The sequence below is a fragment of the Bombus terrestris genome, chromosome 1 (assembly GCF_910591885.1).
Source record: "Bombus terrestris chromosome 1, iyBomTerr1.2, whole genome shotgun sequence".
NCBI classification, from domain to species: domain Eukaryota; kingdom Metazoa; phylum Arthropoda; class Insecta; order Hymenoptera; family Apidae; genus Bombus; species Bombus terrestris.
The window spans coordinates 896,222-920,601 of NC_063269.1; the positions used below are offsets into that span (position 1 = coordinate 896,222).

The window sequence follows — 24,380 nt, forward strand, 5'->3', positions numbered from 1 at the left end:
TATGATATTGGACAGGTATTCGACGACTTTAGCGCAGATAAGCCGTAGATTCGCGCGATAGGTTTGCGTTTGAAGGAAACTCGCAGTTGACGCGATGAAGCGAATCACGTAGAACGAACGACGGTCTTCGTCGAAGCTCGATTATTCATCGTCTTCGTCGTTGACACGTTGATGATACGATCGACGCGATCGATCGTACGCAACCGATTTTATCCGCGGACAATGTTATCTCGCTTATTTGTACAAAGAAATTCGTAGCGCGAGTCGTTTTACAAATTTAAACAACGATATCGCGTGAATTTGATTAAAATACCTCGTCGAAAATCGCTCGTTACGAGTGGTCGACACGAATTAATCCATTAATTTCAAAACAAAACGCCCGATTGATCTACCACGATCGATACGACGATTTTGTTTTCCTAGTTGTTGTTGATCGACAGGATTCGCGTCAACACGCGTGGTTCACGTTTAATGATTTCGATTCGAGACGATTACAATCTGCCAGCCGTTTCGTACGCTCGTTCGTTTACTCCTTCATCGAAATTGGTTTTAGATCGAGGTCGAAACTCGATGCAATTATCGATAAGATTACGTTTCCTCGCGATTCTGTTTTAATTCAAGATGACAATGACGAAAATGGTTGAATATCGACGATACAGTGCGAGGCAAGATATCGGCGATCGCATGTGGATTAAATGGTCGTTGTACGGCGTCGAATTTTACGACGACTTTACGACGTTGCAGAGAGGAAGCTGCGTGGGATACGCGCAGGCGATAACTAGACTTTATTTTTATCGAAGAAAACACGTTCGATCTATCCTTCGTTCCCTTCTTTTTTCTTTTTAAATAATACAGCTACAAATAAGCTTCTGCTGCGACACGCGCGATACCGTTTAAACGAATTGCAAAACGAAATTCTACCGATGTTTCAAGGATTGCGTCTCTCGACGCGCATACGTAAAATACCGATTGCAACGAGAGAAGACGCGCCGTGTCACGAGATTCAACGCCGGTATGTATTCCGCTTCTGTTGTGTATCGAAATTTCTTCGTGCATGCGTAATTAAAAATACATGACGCAAGAAGCGATCTCGCCAAATGGATCATCCTGTCCTATTTTAGACCGTCGAAACCGTCTTCGTGCCATATTTACCTTTTTGAGTGGGGCGGATTAGCCGAACGACGAGACGTTAATTAGCGTTTAATTCTCGATCTACGCTCAGTCGAAGCGGTGATCGTCGCGTTATCGAGGGTCAACCACAGAGACGGCTATTATCCGCGGACTCTTGAGCGGAGAAACGGGCGCATACTAAAGCGCTTTCACGTTTATCCGTGTGTGTCCGTTGGTACACAGTCTCGGATAAAGAACGGTTCGAGTTCGTTATATAACGATTATCGAGTGTTTATATTACAGGTGTTTCTTAGAGAAAATATCATTTTGACAAAGTGCGCGCAGCTTGCCGGTAAGTGGATCGCTCTTTCATTTTCTCTCGTTTCGCGCTGGACTCGCGTCCCTCCTTTTCTCGCGTCGTATCTTCCTTTCCCGAATTCTTTTCCCGAATTTCGGTGGAGATTGTTCTTGGCCGACGGGCGACCAGATCGAGTCCATCATCCACGACTATCGCCACGTTATGTTTCTTCTCTCCACGTAGAAATACGTAGCGACGGTGGGAGACTCGAAGGTGGAAGATTTATCGATTTCTGAACGAGCCTGGATCCAACGAAAGATGGACTTTCCAGTCGCCGGGAAATCTACCGGAACCGATAACTCTAATCCCATCGGCGTCCCCGAAATCGAGCACGAACGATCCTCGAAGGACGTTTTTACCCGTCGCATTCTCCGAGAGTTCACGATCGAGCGACAAAAGGTTGCGAAACAAAGGTTCTGGCGATTCGACGATCGTCGGTACGAGGACTTTGAGGGAAAACTTGTTGCATTGCGTTCCTCCGTGTCCAAGTGAGTTTCAGATCGACGTATAATCGACGTTCTCGATTTTATTTCACCGTACGAGAATCTCATTTCCGAGCAGTGCCTGATATTCGTAGAAACCCGCGATCGTTTGTAAAGAGAATCGCAACCGTCGAACCCTGCGAACATTCATGCCGATTACTCGGAGTAATTACTTCTTTCTTTTCCTCGCGTGTCTATATCGTCGTTCGATCGTACCGCCTACTATCGACACACCTATACAAACGAAAGGCACGAACGATAAACCAACGGAAACGTAGCGGATCGCGAAACGTCGGAATTATGGCACCGATCGGCTTCGGGCATCGTCTTCCTCGAATCGATTCGTAATTAGTCACGTAGTTTCCGATAACGTAACGACTACCGAACGAAATAGATCGCGCGGTACGACGATTAAGGATCGACGACGTGCCTCGTCCCTGGCGTCGGCGCGATTACCTCTTACTTTGATCAACGTGGTCGTAGAATTACCAGAGTCGCTGTTCGCTTTTTCAACAATACCGCACCTATGTCTAAAAGTTTGCGTCACCCAACGATCCGCCGATTTCGACGTACGAACCGTCGACGACATTCGCCGAGTCGAATGAAAATCAAAAGTCAAAGATTTCCCTTCGTTGCTTCGAGCCTCGAATTCGATCTACAGCAACGGGAACGAACGAATCTTTGATCGGTCGGTAATACGCGTATTTAACGACACGCTTGTGTTTTAAGGCTAAACAAGTACTCGAACACGTACGATGGTAGATAACCAAATTCGTAATCGTAAAATATCTTCTTCGACGTATTATAAGTAATAAGTGATCCTCGATTACCTTCCGTGGAAGCTTCATCTTCGCGAAACGGTTCAATATCGGCTGCAAATAAACGAAAGAAGATAGGAAATACGGGGTCGAGAAAAAATAGAACATATCGGGTTTTTTGCCATTGGCGCAGCCATTGGTGCAACTTTCCGCCAACAAAACGTTATTTTTTTTTTTTTCACCTCTATCCGCGAGAGTGGACGATGCAAGTTTCGGCAGTCATTCCGGTCGTAGGATACGCGATTCACCGATCCGAGCTAACGATTCGCGTACGCGAATTCGAGCGTGGAGCAGGGGCCCGATTTCGTCATCGTTGACCAAATATTCCACCCACGAATTCTTCTTTCACGCGGCTTCTCGTACGCGGTTTACTCTCCATCTTATCGGCCGATAACATTTTTTCGGTAGCAGATAATGGCCGTGACAAATAAGTGGTTCTCGAGTTGTAGATAATCTCTCGAACATAATTCGCGATTTTCTTTTGCATTTCCATTTAAGTGGTATCGCGATGGTAGTCGCGTAACGCTGAAAAAACTTCTTGGAACGAGATAGATACCGCGGATGGTAGAAGTGGTGGAAACGATAGCGGAGATTTGGAAATTAACCAAGAGCTTTTAATTGCTCTTTTTCGAGCACTCGCAGCGCTTTGATAATGTTCGATAATCGACGTGGAATTATCTTTGAACGAATATTTTGAATTAAAAGTAGTATCGCGAGTCGAAAAACGTTTGTCGTTGAAGGTATTTAAACAAATACACGCGAAAGGACAGGAACACTCCCCGAGATAGAGATCGATCGATATCGAAAATACTTGTACGAAACGCGTCACCCGTATTCTTGTAAACACCATCGATGTTATTACAGTTATGTTTGCTCGCGAAGCGTTATACGTATCGTGAGTAGGCGTATAAGAAATGAGAAAACAGAGAAGAATGAAAACAGACGATCTAATCGCGTATCTACCAGAGGCGATGAGCGTGATAGGTGCGGAAGAATAGCTCGAATATGTTTAACGATAAATATTTATTAACATATATTCTCGCTATACACTCGCGCGCAGAACGCGCGATTACTATTATCGGTTCGCGGTTACGAGTTCGACTCGGATCGGTTATTACGGCCAACTAGCAACGAACAGTCCGGACAGCGTCGCACCGCTCGCTTTCCGTCGCGATGATGCTGCTTAGGAAAACTATGATCGGGTGTGTCTAAGGATACGAAATCATCGGATTCGTTGAGGAAAGCGTTGGTTCGGATAGCGAGGGAAACGGACGTTGCTGTTACTTGGCTAAGTTTTGAGTTGGTGGTTGAAAAGGGACGCCGACCACCCCTCGAGAGAAAGTTGCTAGTACCTAAGATTTCCAGTTTCTTCCCGTAGTAGGTGACTGGTACGTATAGGGACTGTTAAGAAAAAGACTATTTGTCCGTTTGGAGGAGCTTAGCTAAATAAATCCTGAGATTTTACATCTGGCGATCATCTTGTCCGAAGGGATAGGGTCTTTTTGTAGCGAGCCACGGGACAGAAACCGTTGGAGGGTTTGCCGTCGAGTACCGCTACGTACCTTTTCTTCGAGAGACACGCCTGTCGTGTAAATATACGATACTCGATTTTACTACCGACGCTCCAAGTGTCGTTGTAGTTGTACGTTATGCCAGTGTTGTTTCTTTGTCCGATTATCGCGTAATTAAGACATCGTCGTCTAAAAAATGACTAAGAAAAAGAAATAAATTATGTAACGTTTTGGCATTCCATATGCGTTGCAAATACCGGTAGAATGTTTATTTAACGAGCAGATGGTATCAACGTCGACGTTGTTGCTTAATACGATTTCGCGTAACTGAAAATTGATTGAACGACGCGAAAACCGAGAACGCAGCGACGCCTCTGCTTAGAGGCGTCGAATTGGAGGGGATTTCCGAATTGCGGCAGTCGCGCGCCGGCATTCGAACGAAGAGGACACGCGTTCCGCGTACTCCTTATCGTTACGTGTTCCGCGCTTATATTCTAAACATTTATCGTTTTATCAATACGTATGTGTACGTATGTATGAACAATTTTACAAAATTTTCAGGCTACGCGTAATACGCGACAAAACACTAGTCGCGATATTTAAAGAATGGAACGAGTAAAGGAAGATTCGTGAAAAACGCGCGATCTATTCGTCCAACTTTTCACGAAACTATTAAAAGCTTTTTCTTCTTTTAGAGAACTTGCTTCAGATTTTATAATAAAATCTTAGTTTCTCTCGACTCTTTGTCAGGATAGGAACTAACGGAGCGGATTTTTAACGAAAAAACGCTTCCGGCTCTTGCAACATTCTTCTCGTTGCGAGAGCTTTGATCGATGCAACCTTCGGTAATCCCGAGATTCTAGAAATCAATTAACTCGGCCCCAGGTTCCGAACGCACGAGCACAGGAGACCCTGCTCGTTTGATCGCGACTTTCCTTCTTTATCTTTATCGATCGGATGGAACTCGCCTCGTTTTTAAAACGAACTATCGTCAGAACGCTGTTCTGTACGCTTTCTTTTTTTTTCTTTTTTTTTCAAACCTTACACCGCGAGCGTTACACACGGTAACGCACGGCATCTCGCCTCGATTTTCCTTCGATCTCGTGAAGCGATCGTAACGACCGGCACGAGTACGAGAAAAGCTCGTACGCGAGACGAATGTAACGTGCTTGGCGTACTAGGGAAATCGCCGCAGTACGCCGCAGAGTGTTCGCGCAGCGCATGAATGAAAATCGACGAGCGGAACGATCATTGCGAGTATGAATGAAACTCAAACGCGCGTGGATAGACGCGTAGGACGCAAAAGTAGCAAAGACACGCAGCCGTCTCGAACTCGGCTTGTTCGTCGGCGAGTGTAAACGTCGGTCAAAGACAAAATAGAGTTCGATATCCCGCGAATTGCGATCATTGACGTAACTCAAATTGTGGTCATCGACGTCGAAAGATCGTATAAACTATATGAAGGAACGCGCGGTTATTTATTTAATACTCGTACGTAGAGACGATCGTTCAACGTGCTTCTATTCGCGTTTGTACGTTAACGTACAGGCAGCAGCGCGACTCGAATTCGATCGTCCCCTTCGAACCTGTTCGTGACAGCGTGCGTATTGCGTTGGCATTCGCATTTCCATCCCCGTTAGCACCCTTCGCGTTCAACCCTTTCGCACGAGTGCAGCTGCCGTGGTACACGTGCACGCCAGTAGCGCGACCAGTCCGATTTGGTATTGATTTTTTGCGCCGATGCTAAGGGCGCGTAACAGGCGAAGGGTAAAGTCTTTTTAACCGCCGCTCCTCACCGACTTAATTCGCGGCCATTACGCCACAGACATATTCGTTCGATCGCGACACGACGTTTCGAAACCCGAAGAAAAATGCGATACGTTAGATAATGCAGATACGGAGAACAATCGCGATCGTCGGACAGCGATATACAGAGAAGGACGAGCGAAGATTTCTCGATGACGGCACTTTTTTTTTACGCGTCTATCGGAACATTTTTTTAGATTTGCTTACAAAAATTTCTATCGAAATGGTAAAGAAAGACACGAAGATACGGGACACTTAGGAAAACCGAAGATCGGTGGGCTATCCTGCGAAAGAGCGAAACGAAAATGATTTTCTCGCCTTTATATCGCGATTTTATATCGAACGATCGAAAAACACACGCAATCTCGGCTCTTTTTCTTACGCGAGCGAGCTGGTTTCTTCCCAATGATAAAATTTCTCTCGAACAGCTGCGTAGATCGACGAGATACGCTCGACGTTCGTAGACGATAACGAGCGCGAAGAAAAAAATGTTCCGTAATTATAATTATATAATATAACGTAACGATCGACGAGGCGATGGAACGTAAGCGACAACGCGTAGGACGATCGTTAATTCGGTCGGGCGGGAAACGAATCGTGTCGGGCCATTGCAGGTTGCACGACACTGACCTTGCGTCTCGCGACGCTAACGTTAACGTTAAAAGCACGCGGCTTTACGAGCTTGAAAGCTCGGAAACGGGAAACGCGGATGAAGTAATCGTCCGATCCAGAACCATAGACTCTCGTACAGGCTGTTTAACGCGCTTGATAATCGCGCGAATGGCAGCACGACCGTCCGTGGCGGTGAAAAAGCGAAACGATCGGCGCCGCTTGGCGCCCGTTGGCGTTTCAACCCCGTCGGTCGACCGTATCGATCGATGATCGCGCGACCTTGGCACGATCCGTAGCTGGCCGCAGGGTCGAAAACTCACGGTATACGGTTTGTTGCAATTTCAGCCGGAGAAGGAGACTGCTGGTCGTCGCTAGCTGGAGGGAGAATCGAGAAGCGTGCGAGAGTAGGACGAACCGACGAAGCTCGTTTCGCAGGAAGGAGGAAGCACGAGGGAAGGGAGAGGAGGTGGAGCGGGGCTTATCGAACGGAGCCGTGTACGCGAGAGAGAGACAGTAACGGGCTGTAGCGAGGCGCAAGGAGAGAGGGAGAAACGGAAAAGGAGAGAGAAATGGCCCCCACCCACGTCCAGGAGGAAATAGAGGGGCGCTATAAAGAGTATGCCTATAGCCCTGTACCAACGAGTTGCACTTCGGCAGTGTACTATTCACCCACCCCTGGAAAATATCCCATAAAGTTTGGTGGTAGCTTACCCAAGTATCGTACGATCGGTGACCACGACCAGTGTCCTGCCGCAGAAATGACGGAGAAGGGCTCCACGTTGCTTCAATACCTGGCCGCTGCAGCCGGTAAGTTTCAACCCTTTTTCTCAATGGCTAAACGCGGCACTCTCTCAGGACTCTCGGGGAATCGTCGCATCCGATCGACCAAGAAGCCGACCGTCGGCCCGAGTTTAGCGACCCCGGAGCCGCGCGTCGTTGGCCACGTTTTCCGTTGGCGAGCGTTTCGTTTTCGCACGACGCGCCACCGTTAAGGGATCGTCGAATTCTCTTTCGAAAATCGTTCGATGGAACGCGTTTGCGAAACCTTTTATCGATAGGCGGCTTAACGATTATCTGTAATTATCTGGTGCGAGCATCGCGAAAGCTCGATACTTTCAAAGGTCGCTCGAATTTTCCAACCAACGAAACGCGGTATTCACGGTTTAACGTTTGAAAGCGGCGAGGTAACGTATAGTACCGTATCGTTCGTAGAATTTTACGTACTCGTGGAAAAGTTTATTCGGTAAATTCGACGTCACGGAGAGAAATTTACCGAACCAACGAGTCCGTCGAACGTCGATAATACCTGTACGACGTAAGATTTCCAAGATACGGATTAGATAAATTCAACGGACATCGATTCCACTAACGAACTGCTATGAAAAATCGATTCTACGTGTAACTCTCTGTTAACCGTTAATCGATCCGCCTTTGATCGTACAACGCTTTCGAGAGGAACAAAAGTTTCGCGCTTCGCGGTGATTCGTGGCGATGGCAAGAAGAGGAAGAAGAATCGCGATCTTCGTCCGGTAGAATCGAAGCGACGGTTACTTTATGAAATTAGTCGTTATCTCTCGTTCCCGAGTGTTTCACCGTCGTAACGTCGAACGTCCGAATTGAATCCTAATTGACTTATTACCATGCTACCGCTATACCGCGATACCACGGTGACACACGGTATTACGCGCGAGGAAGAATATCGAAACGGACGAAATTTTCTTTGGAAATATTTCACGTACAGGTGACAAAAACGTTACCTAAACGATTCCCCGATTGCTCGCTCGATAATCGCGATTGCCGTAATTATCGAATAGCCGAAACGAAATAACAGCGTAACGAGCGAACGATTTTCTTACTTAATCGCTGACGTTCGAGCAAAACGATCGCGCAAAGTATAGCGCATTATGCATATCGGCGGACAAACAAAAGTAAATTTACGTGTTCGTGCGCAAAACAAGGAAGCGATGTAAACAGACGATCGGACGAGAGCGCGTTTTCGCTGGTCGCGTGCGTTTTAAAGCGATATTGGCTGGAAACGCGTGCGCGCCAACTTTGTCGCAAGAATACGCGACGTCATGCTACGGATATGTTCTTCCTCGCGTGCGTGTGTGTCTTTTTGAAAGATTCGTATTATCGTTACCGCCGTGGTAGCTATTAAAGGGTGGAGTCTAGAGGACGGTTACTCGTCGAATTTTTCTCCATTAAAACGAACGATACTTTACCGCACGCACGCCGCAAACGTTGAGAATTCTAGAGTTCCATTCCTTTGGAAGAAGCTCGTATCAAATAATCCGGCGTACGTTATACCAGATAGCTAAGGAAATATCAATTTTGCTTCCGTTTGAAACGACGCGTACATCGTTGGACAAGAGTGCAAATTTACGAGAGTATTAAGAGACTCTGCAAGTTCGCGTTTATCAACGATCGGCGATATTTGTTTAAACGTTTGCCGCTACGATCCGAGTCGCCATCGAGCTATACGTAATTATAAAGTAAAATATCGATTTCCCAACGCTTCGTTTTCTCGCCGACTGCGATGACGCGCGTAGGCGGCGGTAAAGATTCTCTCTAAATCGCATGGTCGATGCTTTAGCGAGCAATAGATTTCGCCGTCGAGTTACGTGGATCGGACCGTTGAAAATGAGATAACGGTGGCATCCACGCGTTTCACGGATCATTTCTCGCGTTTCTATAAACTCATCGTGGACATACGTATTCGGATAGTGCACGCTGTCCAACGAATATCGTACCGTTTTCGTGCGTTCGAGCGGAAAACGTTCGCTCGAAATAATCTCCATTCCCGTGATTCATCCTACACGCCCTCCTTCTTTCATTGCACTTTGAATCGACGAATTCCACCCGCCTCTCGTAACGAGCGATGTAAAGTCGGACAAACGTTCGACGATGGAGACTCGAACGAGAAATAACAACTATTAGTATTCGACGGTCCATAGTTTTTCGTTTCTCTTTCGCGTTCCTCCTCGCCTTTCTCTCGGTATATTTAGAGACTTTCTAAATATATCGAAATGTAATCTCTTATGCGACGAAAAAGAAAGAAAAAAGAAAAAGAGAACAGATCGAGAAAACAAGACGTCGAATAGGACCGTACGAGTGTCAAGGAAGAAAATCGGTATGCCGTGACTGAAAATAACGCCGTTTATCTTTAACGCGGCTCTCGTAGGTGACAGGCGCGAAGGAAATAGCGTGGCGCGATAAACGAAAGAAACAAAACTAGAAGAAAGAGAGGGAACGCGGCAAAGTCGGCGCTGGTTCAAAGTTGGAACAAAGTGGAAGAGAAACGCGCAGTATCGATTCGTGCGTCAAGTCGACGAATATACACGCGCGATTTGGCGTTCGTATCTCGATCGGATTCTTCTCTCAACGAAACGAATATGTAACTGGTGCAACGTTCGGTTTCGTCTCGCGATCGAACCCGCAAAGTTGTCGAGAGCTCGAAACGATCGCAACGGAAAGCCGAATCTAGAGTAATCTAGAGTTAGAGTTACGCGGAGAGCGTAAAGTTTCTTTCCACGTAATTTTCGAACGATTTTCGCCGTAAATTTGTCAAAGACGAGAGATCGCGTTAGGGCGTGTAATACCGTTGGAACGACGGTAGCTATCTCGGACAAAGCTCTTCTCGCGTTTGAGAAAGCTCGAAAAATCACGGACAAAAGTATCGGACGAAAGAGGCTAAACGTTTCGAGACGGCGCGATTTGTTTCGAGGTTTTACGTGTCGGATGACCGAATTGTTACGATGTTGTGACTAAAGAGGATGTAGTTCGAGTTGATTGAAATCTTCACCGGGCGTGATTCAATTTGGACGGACGCCGGATGCGAATCGTTTGATATTCGCGGCCGTTCGAGGACACGAACCTCTCCTCGCGACTGTTGCTCCCACGTAAACCCATTGTCCTGCACGCGACACTCTTCGCATTTCGTTCGACCGTATTCTCGATCACGTTCCCTCGCGTCGATCGTTCTACCGATATAAATCTCGTAAAAGGTTCGCCCCCTCCTATACCATACGTATCGACTATCTCGTTCGCGTATAAGAGTCAAACGTCCCGAATATTTCAAAGATAAATTTCCACGTAAATCTTTGCCCGCTCGAATATCGCTGGAAATTTTTCAGTTAAAACTGGATTTAAACGGTGACGAACGGCCGTTTTCCACGCGTGGATATTGACCTACGAAGGTTTGTCCGCTCGCATTGTCCGATTTTGATCATCCGCGAGCGAGTTTATCCATTTTCCTTCTACATAGGTAGAGACGTAAGTCTTACAACGTGTTGAGAAAAACCGTTCGTTCTTCTCGCTTTACGCATCGTCGTAACGGGCACGCGTTGCGGCAAGACCGTGGAAAATTCGAGAAGTCGAGACTCTCCTGCGGCGTGGTCGACGGTCGTGGCTCGCGTTTATCTCGAGGAAACGAGACGCGCGTCCTTCGTTCGTTTCGACCAAGTCGTTAAATTTCATTTCGTAATCCGCGCGAAAAACGAGGCGATCGTTAAAGTAATTTTTATCGACTTTTGCAAAGATTTACGCGCCGATGTATGCGCTCGGAAAATTTGTCCGGCGCGATGGTCGCGTCTTTGCATCGAGCAAATCGATTTTTCGCGTCGAATAAAATCGTTCGATCGCGACGGCTAAGCTCTAAAAACCTTTTTCCTCGTCCCTGCCCACGTGCTTTTATCTTATCCGAACGGAGAGTTTTACATAACGGATTTCAAGATAATGCATTGATTATCGAAGATTAGTTGAGAGCGCGAAAACAAAAAATCGATCGGTCGACTACGGTATTTGCGCTTTGTCCAACTAGTAACTACCGGTCGATCGTACAGGATCGATGCCAGATGTACGACGAGCTACCGCGACGATTCGTTAAAAATAATGATAGTGTCGGTTGGCTCGATAAAGACGTAATTATAGACAGATAGTGGTCTGGTTAAAAAAGCGTACTTGCTTGCGTAATCGTTCATCGTAATAAATACGATTCTGCTTATTGGTATACATAGTCTGCTCGTTCACCCTTATTAGCATTCGAAAAAATAGAGATCGATTATCTCTAGAGCGTTACGAATAATTACGATTTACTATTTCTCGAAGGTTGCAACAAAATAGAATAGAACTTGCGAAGTTGCATCGAGTTTCGTTCGGAGGATCGATCTGTAAACTCTGGCGAGTTTGTCCAAGTTCTCCGGATCGGCTTCGATTCGCCCCATATTTCCCAAATTTGCCGCGTTCGAATCGTCAACTTTACGGAAATCGTGCGCAGTTTCGGTCGAAGGAATCGCGAAAAAAAGCTTGCAAAGGACAACGCATCGTGGAATCTTAAGCGCCAAACGTAATTCTAGTACTTAATATCTGGAATCTCAATAGGTTCGATGGGCGAGGCATACGTAGATTAATTTGATCGTACGCCCGGTCACTTTCGATACGGTATTTACCTATTTTACCCGTCTGTGTCACGCGACTTGAAGCTTGCTCCCTCGACGATGCCAATTGTCCGTTCGACGTGACAAATCTTACTCGATCAGAATCGTATCGTGTATCGTGCCACGCGTATTCCGACAATTTCCTCCTTACCTTATAAATTCTTATCTCTCGTTATTGTTAAACATTCGAGTAGCGATATCTTCTTAGTGTCAAAGATCACGAATGTTTATCGGAAAACGGAATAGCTCCACGCTACGAACGTTTTCTCGATCGAGCGTCGACACCGTACGTCGAGATCGTCGAACGATCCATCGAACGAGACGTTCCGTTCGCAAACATACGCCGTTCGTCCAATTAAAATACAATTACAATCTTAAAACGCATCGATGCTACGCAAAGATATCGTACCGATTCGAATAATAGGTCGAACTGGACTTCGAGCTCCAGCGAAATTTCAACGAATAATACTTTTCGAACGAAAAAACACAGCTACGATAACTATATTTCTTGTAGTCGTGATTCTCTCGTTATTACCTGGAACTGATAACACGATAAATCCAATGTAGCCACTAGATAGTAGTTTTCGCTTGATCTTCGATCTTGAGCCTCGTCGATCGCGGTTATCCTCTATCGCGCGGTATAAATAATAAACGAGAATAAACGGAATTCCGATTTTGCCCTCGAATCTTCGTGTAAATTCATCGATAGCGTTATCTGGTTAATCGCGAGCGAGGATGAAGACGAACGTCGGCGAAAGGTGAAAAGTCAATATCGTAGTGGATTTAGATAATTTGCGAAAGATTCGCGCGTTATCGCGACGAAAGAGCACCGCGTCGAGGGAGGCTGGTCAGACATCGTTCGATACCATATCGAGATAGTGCGTTGAATTCGCACTAGTCCGATCGAGCCTCCGCGAACAAAAATATTTACGCTTTCCCGTGCTATTTTCGTAGGGAAAAGATCGCGCAAGATCGAAGAACGAAAAGAATCGAATAATAAGGCCGACGACGATAAATCTACGATAATCTCGCGTTTCGCGTTTTAATCCAGTTGCGCGAAAACACCGAGTCTACACGGATCCGCCCATCGATGACGTATTCCAACGATATGGAAACAACGTGGCGCCTAAGCAATTTCTCGTAACTTTCGCTTATTCGTAAATATCTTTGACGAACGATTGGCAATTTAAATTGCTCGTATTTTCCATTTATTCGACGATCTTGCTTATTCACGAATGAGAGTTTACCGCGTTCCGTCTCGTCGTTATTAAAGGTACCGGTTGGTTACGATCACTGCTCCGTACTTTCTTGCTTTCTACCCGCTCGTTATCGCGACTGTTTTTTTAATTAAAAATACGCGACAATCAGAGACTCTCACCCGAGAAACGATCAACTTTCTAATGCCGCTATCGAGACGATTTCCTGTTTTTCCGCGATCGTCGTTCAGAACTTTCTATAGCAACAACTGTTATAATAATTATTATCGCCAACAGTAATCCGATTTTCACGCGAGACGTACGATATTTATTCGCGTTCGCTTCGTCCTAGTAATCTAGGAGTAAAAAATTAACGTATACGTAGAATTACGAAGGTAATAGGGCATCACAGGGAGGGAGAGAGTATCGGGCGAAGAACGAAAATTCCGTTTCCTGCGACCGTGCCACGATGGAAGCCGGATGATTCGTCGATCGACACCCACCGAGTTATTCGCGATGGTAATTGTGCGTGGCGTTTCAAGCCGACGATGCGTTGGCGAATGTTTGAAAACGTTAGTTTCACGGCTGTTTAATTAATACCATCTCTGTTTAGACGACTAAGAGCTTCGAATCCGAAAAAAATCCCTCGAAGGTTCTAGAATTTTATCGCGGAAAAATGAATGGAAATGCGCGTTTGCGCAATTTGTAAACACGCTTAATTGCATATGCAAAATGTAGCGAAGAAACAGTAAAAACATCGCTGAATTTGCAAGTTTCGTGATAGAGAGCTTGTTGGAGTAGCGGTGACGTTACCGCTATCGTTCCGACTAATAACCGCCATTATTTTATCTTTTTTTACGACATAGGAGTTGACAAAGTTAGCTTACGTATTATCTAGCTGTAATTGATACGCGTGACAACTCGACGCATAGGTATTTCCAACCCTCTTCGAAGCAAGGAAAAAAACGGTTTCTTTCGTCGTCGAATACTCGATCGAAGTATATCGTACAACTTGATAACGCGACGTTCTCAAGTTCATGAGAATTCTTATCGACTTGAAAATTTCCTATGTTCCAACACCCCTTCTGCTTCTGTTTTTCTTTAGCGCTGGCTACTGTTTTGCCATTCAACGGTAATCACGACTTCGCTCTTGTCTAATCGCATAAATTTACAACGACGTAGTTTCTAGTCGCCCCTAGGAGCTTCGTTATCGATAAATCGCGCACCAACGACCATCGTTTCTTCACTGTCGCTGATAGCGGCCTTCTTGTCCCTGGACAAGAAGAGCGACGATAAATGGCTCGCGACGTATCGTCGATGTCATTTCGGATCGAAGAGTCGAGAGACGAGAAACGAAAAAACCATGGGAAATCGAAATTCAGCCATTTCGAATTGCCAGTCGCGAATCGTTCGTACGATATAGCGATTAGGGAAGAACGATAAAGATTTTCAAGTGCGCGACAATTTACTATAATCTGTGGCACTGTATCAATTTAACGTATACAGTGGTGGAACATGATTGTGTCTATATACGAGTATCTGAATCGATATCTATGTTTGCCAGAGCGCAGATTTATCACGTAGCAACAAACGAAAGATTTACCACATTAATAACAGCTTGCCACCATTATGTACATAGATGATATCGTTTCTGTCAAGTTTATCGGTTGAAAAATTCAGATTCGAGGGAAATAGACGAACTACGATAGATGGCGAATCGCGACGATCGAAAGCAAACGAATCGATTTCTTTCTCTTTCGTAATCGCCGACGAAAACTATTTTTTCACCTTTCAATGACGATCGAAATGTTTGACAGAGCGTTTCGATTAAGTCATCGTCGTTTAAAGAAGTCGATAGAACGAGTTGTTTCGTCGCGGATGGCAATGGTAATTGGCAGGCAGGCCAATTGGCCAGACATCTGTTCAAATCAAGTAATCGATAAATTTGTTCGCGATAGATCGAAAGAATCGAATTTCTTTTCGCTTTCCTTTTACGACGAATATCGAGGAAGGAAACGCGTCGCAGAATATCCGATCGTACCGTTAATTATTTTTATTAAAATATGAGATTCGACGGACTCGTTGACACGATAATCCCCGTCGATCCGAACGCCGCTTCCGGCAGAATATCGTCTCCGCTCGCGATATTATGGTAATTAAACGTTTCAACGGTGAAGTATCTTTGTCTTCTCACGGCCGTAGAACGGAAGAAATTAATCGATTCGTTTACACGATGTCTAAAACGATTTATGACGATCAACGAGATCGCGGTAATTCGCTGATCGACGACGCTTTCTTCCTTTCCACGTTTATCCCCTTCGAACAATCAATCGTGTTCGAGTCGTGTCCTTTCCTTCCACGCGTTTTCGAATAAACAACGATATCTCCGATGCTTTGACAGAAGAACGGCGGATACTTTACGCAAGAAGAACGCAAACATCGATTATCTCGTTTTTTGATTATTAGAGATCCAAGAATGCAGACCTAGTAGCGAACAAACAAGTTGACGATGTCCGATATTGATATCCCGACGAGAGATTTTTCACGCGACGACCAGCGCGACCGTTCGCCGCGAGGAACACGCCTGGTTATTTTTATTTCGCGTTGCAATGTCGCACGCGATCGGATGATATAAGAGCGATTCCGCGGCGATTATGTAAACCTGTTGCATTGCTCTCGGCTACAACGTTTAACGTGTCGTTTCGTCGCGTACTCGGACTCCTTCGTTCCTTACCTTCGATCGCCACTTCGCAATACCATGCCGTTCGAAAGTTTATTACGCTACCCGTAGCTTATTTTCCACTTCTATCCACCCCTTTCGTTACGTAAATTCGAACGTAAACGCGTAACTCTGTCTAGTTTGACATTTTCCTCGATTTCCTAGAAAAAGTTATCTTGTTTCGTTTTACCGGCGATATTCCGACGTTCCGACATTCTAACGTTCGATGTCCATTTCAATTACGCGCGATAGCGCGCAGAGTATCCGCGTCGTTTCGACGACAGTCTTTTGCTACCTTGGATTCCTTTTAACATAATCGACCAGTCCCGCTTAATCGAGATTTTACAGCAGCTTCGGAGCGTTTCGCTGGATAAAGACTTAAACTATTCATCCGCCGATTACCTTAACCAGTCTAATTCGATTAATCAACCTGCTTTACCGTAGTCTCGTTCAATTCCATCTAATTTCTTCGATTCAAGAACACCGTGCTCCACTGAACGTCAGGTTCTCGCATCTTTATATGGACAGGTGTGCCGAGATTCTCGAGCGTTGTCTTTGAAATTGCCGATCGTGCGAAACCGTGGCTCGTACTGCGAAACGACCTCGAACTACCGATCCTCGTAACCGCGTTTCGGTGGAACAGCAGGCGGCAAGATACAAGCTGTCGTATTACATTTTGGCTATGAAAATGCTCGCTGTTATTCGCTAACAAGAGCGTCGAATTGTCTTATCGAAGACTTAAAGCTTTATCTTCGAAAGTACCAAGATCCCATAGCGGACGAATCAAACGTTCTAGTTACGTCAATAAGCGTAGGTTTAAGCTAGGCCGTGTACGTAAGTAGTAAAGTTTACTATTGCGTTAGACATCGGACGCTTTCGAACGCGCATAACGTGACAAAACATTCCTGATTTATGTTATCCTCGATGATATCATCTTTGCAACGAGGACAGAAGCAGGCGCAAAATGCACCCGCGTTCGCGATTCGATTCTTTCTTATCGGTTCGCTTCTCCAGTGATCGACCGTTGTACGATCAGAGATATTCGATTTCGCGTATCAACGATCGAACTTCTCGCGTCGAACGTCAGAGGGGAGAAGAGGGATTGGGAAAAGATCGAGGAAAATAACGAGAAGAGAAACAACTGAGAGCGATGGTGGTGGCGATGGGGTGGAAGGGTCAGACACGGAAAGCGTCGAAGACGAGCAGATAATCGAAAGCGATAGTACGAACGATAATTGACGTAATAGATGGATCCGGCGTTAAAATCACCTTGCTATCGCGTATCCTCTTGTCTCGCGTTAACAAAGTACAGAGCGATCTTTTTTTTTTTCTCGTTTTGTAAAAGACGTTTAACAAGCGATTCCAAGTGAATTTGAACTGGGCGGGCACGAAAACATTCTCCGTTCAGAGTTTATCCGTCGTTCGTATATTTTTTGAACGCGTTATCGATGCCGCCGTTAGCAAATTGTTCGCGACCAAACGAAAAGTCGTTTGCATCGCCTCATCTCCGTCCCTTTCTCCCTTACGTAAATCTATTCGGAAGATCGGTCGTTCTGGTCTCCGATGTCGCGCACCGATTATGCGCACTGATCGCGACGGGAATCGAGAAACGCGAGAGACAAACGTGACCAGCGGTCGTTCCGCCGGCAGACGTAACTTAACCGTGACTATCGCGCATGTGGAAAATATATACTCGAAGGAGATCGTTCGTTATCGTTTAGCCTCGTTAATCGTACATCTTGGATCGCGTCAAACTAGACTAACTAATCGTCTATACCGTTTTCGAATATGTCGTGTGATTTTCTTGCGCAGACGCCGTTGCACCAGATGGACGAAGAGATTAATAACAACGAACGTTATGATTTCAGCAAATTTGTGCTGCGTTGCAGCCGGTGCTTTGTTAGGATGGACCAGTCCGATATTACCTAAGCTACAGGGTAGCTTGGATGACAATCCTCTCGGCAGAAAAATCACCCCGGATGAAAACTCTTGGATCGGCTCGTTGGTCTCCGTTGGTGCGGTGATTGGCAGTTTCGTAGCTGGATATTTAGCGGAAAGGTATATAGCTATTTCTATGGAACAATCGTATTATCTATTATCGCGTGTACTAATTGACAGACCTAGCACGTTCTAAAGAACGTTAAACTTGGCCAAGGCTTTCAACTCGAAACCTTGACCACGTGGCTGAACGAGCTTCGAACGTCTTTCGCCAGAATTGTCGCGCGTATAGACACTCGACGCACGAAATTCGCACACCATTGTAAATACAAGACGTAAACGCAAGACGGTTCGTCTAATCTGATCTAATCGGTTCAACAGATGCGGTAGGAAGATGACGCTGCTGCTCAGTGTGATACCATTTCTGATCGGTTGGATCCTAATCGCATCGGCTGCCGTCGTCTATCAACTGTACGCCGCGCGAATAATTCTCGGTTCGGCCTTGTCGTTCGCTTTCACGGTCGTTCCTATGTACTGCGGCGAAATCGCCGAGGTAAACGTCTCATCCGCTCGTTCGAATCCGAGTCCTTCGTTATAACGCGTTTAATCGATATTCCATTCTGTTTGCAATTACGTAGACGTCCGTCAGAGGAGCTCTAGGATCCTTCTTGCAACTGTTCGTCAGCTTCGGTCTTCTGTATGCGTACTGCATCGGGCCGTTCGTCTCGTATCTGGTGTTTGCCATACTCTGCGGCATTATACCCGTGATATTCGTCGCTTGTTTCTTCATGATGCCCGAGTCGCCGTACCATTTGCTGAAGATCGGCAAGAGACAAGAGGCGATAAATGCTTTGGCCTGGTTACGACGCAAGTCACCCGCTAGCGTGCAAAAGGAAGCCGACGAGATGCAGGTATGTAATGGAAAAATAATTAAAAGATACGACCCGAGAGTAGTTCAGAAACGATCGTCGTCCGTTGAATTCTATTTCCGCGAGGTCCTCGCTATTTCCGTGTGCTTTTGAGACTAGAACAATTTCCGGCTGCACGCGTCGGAAAGGTCACGTTGATCGCGAGACGAGCTCGTACATACGAAGCACGTGCCCGAATGTCGTAACACCGACGAAGATGGCCGTCGTTACGCGAGACGAAATCGAACGAGGCCTCGAGATCGTTTCCGGCGCGTTAAAGGAACCAGACGATTGCGTTAGGAATAATCGTAATCCGAATTGAACGGGCCGATAACGCAGGAACGTTGATACGCAATATGCAACACCGAAGTGCATAACGGCAAAGTGCAGCGATAGATACGAATGAACAACGTTTGCACGGTATCGTTTATAAAAGCAACGAGCAACTAGCAAACGATAAATATAAACAGAGTTTTATACGACGAAAGAATAAGAATCGGAACGATTGATAACAAGGTCTCGCATAAATACAGAAATTTTACCAAAAATCGATGCGGAGAGCGAGAGTCGATAAGAGGAGCGCCACGATAAGACCGATCGCGCGGTAAAGCGCGAGCGAGCGCCGCAACATGGTATCGGTGCGGCGTTCGGCTAACGTTTGCTTAACGAGGCCGGGGGTAAGGTCGTTCCTTGATCCGTCGATGATGACAGCGTTCTTGCAACCTCCGACGTGCCCCTCTATACGCTACCGAGTATGCCCTATCGCGTAGTCGGCTGACTAACGCGTCACGTGCCGCAGCAACGCGATCGTTACGCCTATCGACGTTCGATCTTTCGATTTCTGCGGCCGCGTTATTAAAATTCGATGAATTTTATAATAGATTAAATCGATCGGTAGGTCGCCGAACCGATATTTTTTTTACGTCATCCATCGTTTCTTCGATCTCTTCTCCCATCGTTTTCGTTCAACTTTTCCACGTTCGTTGCGACAAGTTGCGCTCGACTTGTTTATCAAGCCCCGAATACAAATTTTTCTTCGATTTATCGATGAAAGATGATTCGATTTTTCGATTTTCGAAAAGCAACTAACGTTGGCGTTAGCGATATGGTTCGAATAAATAGATCGTCGATCGTAATCTGTTTGTTTGGTATTTAGGCTGCCATCGACGAAGCGTTCAAGTCCGAAGCGAAAATCAGCGATTTATTCAACGTGAAGGCGAACCTTAAAGCTTTGATATATACGTGCTTGCTCGTGACGTTCCAACAATGCAGTGGCATCAACGTGGTCCTCTTCTATATGGGATCCATCTTCGGGGCTGCGCACAGTGCGCTACCTGACTCCATATCAACTCTGATCGTCGGTAGCGTGCAGGTGGTTGCTTCCGGGGTTACGCCGGTGATCGTTGACAGACTTGGTAGGAGAATGCTGCTCATTACCTCCGGCGTTGGCGAGACTGTCTCCTTGGTAAGTGAAATATTTTTAAAATCCATGTTTATCGTTTAAATTTATCGCGTTACATTCTAGTTACTTTACGGAAGTAACGATTCTACCGCACAAAGAACGTACTATCGGTCCCTTGCTATCGCGTTATCGTATTGCTTTCGCCATAATTTCTTGATCGATGTATCTCTTTATGATGTTACCGCGTGAATCGCGTTTATCGGAAAACAAGGCGATCGAGATGTTAGTCCTCGCGACGTGGAAATATAAAATTGCAACGCTTCTACCAATTGTGCTCGATAACGCGCGCACGTGGAATCAAACGACAGCTACGAGCGAGAGCGTACGATTCTCCGGACACTAACCAGGTCTCGTACCTTCCGGTGTCGTAACGATATTTCGTAAAGGCTACTTTTACGCTTGGAAGCATCGGTTAATGGCGAACAAATTATTCCGCGATCGTTCAAAACGTACGAAACGCGATCGATCGTCATTCCAGGCAGCATAACGCTTTCGCTCCGTGGCCACCTCGATTATAAAACAACTCGTCGGTGACGATGCGTTTCGACGGTCACATAACCACGTTTTTCGATCAGTTACCTAATCGAGTTACGTGACGTGCAATTTTCGCGGTATTTCGTAAGTACCTGCGCCATGGTTCCCACTGTTCCACCTGGAATATCAGCGATGCCGCGGAGATTCGCGGTTAGAATTTGCCTGGCGTTTCATCGACTTCTCCGGTACGATGACAACGATTGACAGCGATTTCACTCCGAAACGTTCAAAGATCGTGATTCGTTTGGTAAAGTTCCAATATTACGCGGACCATCTACATCTCTGGCAAGTCGAAACTATCGTTCTTCGCGTGAGAGAGACGGCATATATAATCAGTCTTATCTCTCGTCTCAACGACAAGTCCCATTGTTTCCACGATAGATTGACAGCTCTTTTAAAATTACATTATCGCTTAATTAGTAACATCGACAAGCTGCATAAACAACCAGAACGTATCTACGGAACGTGTACGTTCCATCGTTTTGAATCACGATTTGAAAAATTCGGAATCGTCGAAACAAAGGGGAGAGAGAGAGAGAGAGAGAGAACGCGCCTTTCCGTGGCCTTGATCCACTGTCCATCGCGTACGTTTCGCAGGTATTGCAAAATAGCGGCAACGAATCGATCGCGGCCTTGCGACGCCTATTCAAATCGATTTATGTAACCTCGCGATCGTGTGTAGATGTACTTCTGATGCGCGTCGCATTCCATCGCAACGGTGCAACGCGAACGCACGACCTTCGTTCGCTCTTTTCTTCACCGGTCGCCCCAGTGATCCACCTTCGTCGCTCGATTCTCCATCCAATTTTTATACGAAACAAAGGCAATAGCTCTTTTCGATTGTCTTCTATCATCGAAAATATATTCGACGCGCTCCAATAACAAAATCGCTCTCGACGATGAATGTCCGCCGGATTTTTGGAATCCACGACTGAATTTTTTATAACGCGGTACAAGTGGTTTTTCACGCGCGTTTATCGAGGCTTTTCTTACGCTTCTACGCGTTCTCGACATCCTATTGATTTATCACGGCCAATGAATCCTTGATCGCTTCTTTTTTAACGGAACGAACGTTCGTTTCCAACGTCGGACGACTCGCTGAACCTTGGACTATACGGATATAGGTATTAATCGTTCGATTTAAATAATTAATAAAATTACGCTTACTTCTCGTTTACCGTAATGTTCGCAACGCGTGCCTGCAAGAAAATTTCCGTAAACAGAAAGAAGCGACGCGTCGACACGGAAATCGTCGGTTGTTCCGATGACTTCACGCATCTGGAATCGTGAGGTCGAGCAGTTAATTATCCATAGCCGTAGATTGTTGCACCGATCCGCGGCCGCGATCAATGTCAATGCCTCGTTACGTGCACGCGTACGCTGGATCGATCGTTGCTTCGCCAGCCACAACGCTGTTTTCTGAATTTCGTAATAACGGTGAACGGATGACGAAGGTAAGAGAAGTTGATCGAGGTATATCGAGACACGAGACGTGTCCGGAAACGTCTGGAATGCGGTTAATTACCGACAGCGCTAGTCTTTTGATACATCGATCGGCCGATCGTCGATTGTTTTTCCCGCCTTGCGAGCATCGTCGGACGCGTGCCGTCCAAACAATTACAGTTGAAGTTTATTCGAAGCAAGTGGATCATCGCCGCGCCGAGTATCTTTCTTACCAAATATCCCGGCACCTAATTTGACACGTGTATCTCGGAAAACATCGTCGTACCTTTGCGTCGTTCCAACAAATTTATTTTCCTATTTACGCGTGTGTTTGATTTCTAGATCGCCCTGGGTCTGTACATGTACCTGCAAGATGTTTCACATTCGGACGTTAGCGCCATATCGTGGCTTCCTATCGTGTCGCTGGTCATCTTCATCGCGGTATATTGCATAGGCTGGGGTCCTCTGCCATGGACCGTGATGGGTGAGATGTTCGCATCGAACGTGAAATCGAAGGCTTCCGGAATCACCGTGTGCGTGTGCTGGTTGGTCTCTTTCTTCATCACCAAGTTCGCTAGCAATCTACAGGATGTATTCGGCCAATTCGCCTTGTTCTGGATTTTTGCCGTATTCTGTGTGGTGAGCGTGCTGTTCACGGTGCTGATATTACCGGAGACGAAGGGAAAGAGTCTGCAAGAGATTCAAGACGTGTTGGGCGGCAACAACCATTCGGAGATACCCGAGTTCGGAAGCTCGAGTAAAAAGTGAAAACAGTATTGCGGTATCGGGTGACTCGAGAACGATCTCGAGGTTCGATTTCACCTTCGTTCGCGTATCGGACCAATCGTATCCGTCGAACGGTTCTTGCTCTTCCTATTTCTATATACTACGTATATACGTTAAGCGCGCCTTTATACTGCCAAAGACCATGGATCGCGATTCTGCATGCTCGCGACGCGTGACGATTGGATACTGTTGTCCTTTTTTATCGTTAGAATCGTAGGAACGGACCGGAACGACAACGCTTGTGATTTTTAGGTCTTAGGTATACGCGTATGCGATAAGACGTCGGCGCGCATTCGATGCGATATAATTGTTATCGATCGTAAAGAACGACAAGGGAAACGCGACAGAGATTCGAACGAGTGTCCTATTTCATTCTATAATCTGTTCAAACGATACGTAAACAAGGTAGAGATGTCGATACGATACGATAGAACGAATAACGTCTACTTTTTCCATGTTCCGAGGAACCAACAAACGAACAGCTCAGCTAATGAACGGTACTCGCCTACTGCGCGTTTCTCGCCTCGTACGCGCGATAGTAGTTAATGAATGTATTTATTTTTTGACAAACCTTAGCCGTTTAACGTACGCGTCGTTTCCTTTGTACGTAAGATTTTATCCCATCCTTCCAAGTACCATAATATTTAATAACTCAACGCCCCGTTAGATACGTATAGACGCGAGAACGAGATCCGCTACACCGACCGTGAAACGATCGCACCGATATGTATTCCGTTTTCGATCGCGTAGGTGTTCCGTAGAATCGCGAAAAAGATGGCGGAGAGACGAGAAAAAGAGTCTTCGTTTTGTACGCGGGAATTCCGCGAATACGATCGATCTTTATCCGAGACGAGTGGTGTGCTCGTGCGCGTCAGGCGAAGTAAAACTGAAAGAAAAAAAAAAAAAAAAAAAGAAAAGAAAATGACTCACCACTGAGTCGTGAAGTTTCCACGAGCGGGACGCGTTAATTGCGTTTAGGGACGATGTAGGAAGATTAATTAGAGAAACGAATCTTATTGTAATGGACGATCAGATAGGGAGAGAGCACATTCCTATTTTGTACGCGATTGTTCTAATGTTCGTGGAGACCCGCGTTCCCGCTTGTTTCTCGTCATCTTTATCCTTGTAATTAAGAGTAGACTTTTAAATACAACGACGAAACTCGAGAGAAGATTATTCTACGGAAAATTATTTCTTGAAATTATCGCGCTATACTTTGGACACCTCTCGTCCCGTTCTTAGGAAGGCCAATGCATAATTTC

At 45.9% G+C, this 24,380-nt stretch overlaps 1 protein-coding gene across 2 annotated transcripts; it reads left to right on the forward strand.

Annotated features, from left to right (window-relative positions):
- Positions 1–1,255: 1,255 nt before the first annotated feature.
- On the forward strand, positions 1,256–24,030 carry LOC100647601 (facilitated trehalose transporter Tret1). 2 transcript variants are annotated; one of them, XM_048414580.1, is made up of 7 exons: positions 1,256–1,462; positions 7,043–7,504; positions 17,916–18,105; positions 18,367–18,538; positions 18,624–18,896; positions 20,050–20,358; positions 22,675–24,030. In XM_048414580.1, the coding sequence occupies exons 2-7, from the start codon at positions 7,267–7,269 to the stop codon at positions 23,098–23,100; spliced, it is 1,608 nt and encodes a 535-aa protein (XP_048270537.1). In that variant the 5' UTR covers positions 1,256–1,462; positions 7,043–7,266; the 3' UTR covers positions 23,101–24,030. The 2 variants fall into 2 exon arrangements, with proteins under 2 accessions (XP_048270537.1, XP_012170933.1); XM_012315543.3 differs by lacking the exon at positions 1,256–1,462 and adding an exon at positions 3,741–3,752 and having other exon boundaries at positions 7,073–7,504.
- Positions 24,031–24,380: the final 350 nt, after the last annotated feature.

What these genes read in the sequence shown, in the direction of transcription:
- LOC100647601 (XM_048414580.1), top strand. Translation starts at nt 7,267, where the DNA reads ATGGCCCCCACCCACGTCCAGGAGGAAATAGAGGGGCGCTATAAAGAG. An exon ending in ACTGCGGCGAAATCGCCGAG is followed by an intron (nt 18,539 to 18,623) that starts GTAAACGTCTCA and finishes GCAATTACGTAG; the next exon opens with ACGTCCGTCAGAGGAGCTCT. An exon ending in AGGAAGCCGACGAGATGCAG is followed by an intron (nt 18,897 to 20,049) that starts GTATGTAATGGA and finishes TTTGGTATTTAG; the next exon opens with GCTGCCATCGACGAAGCGTT.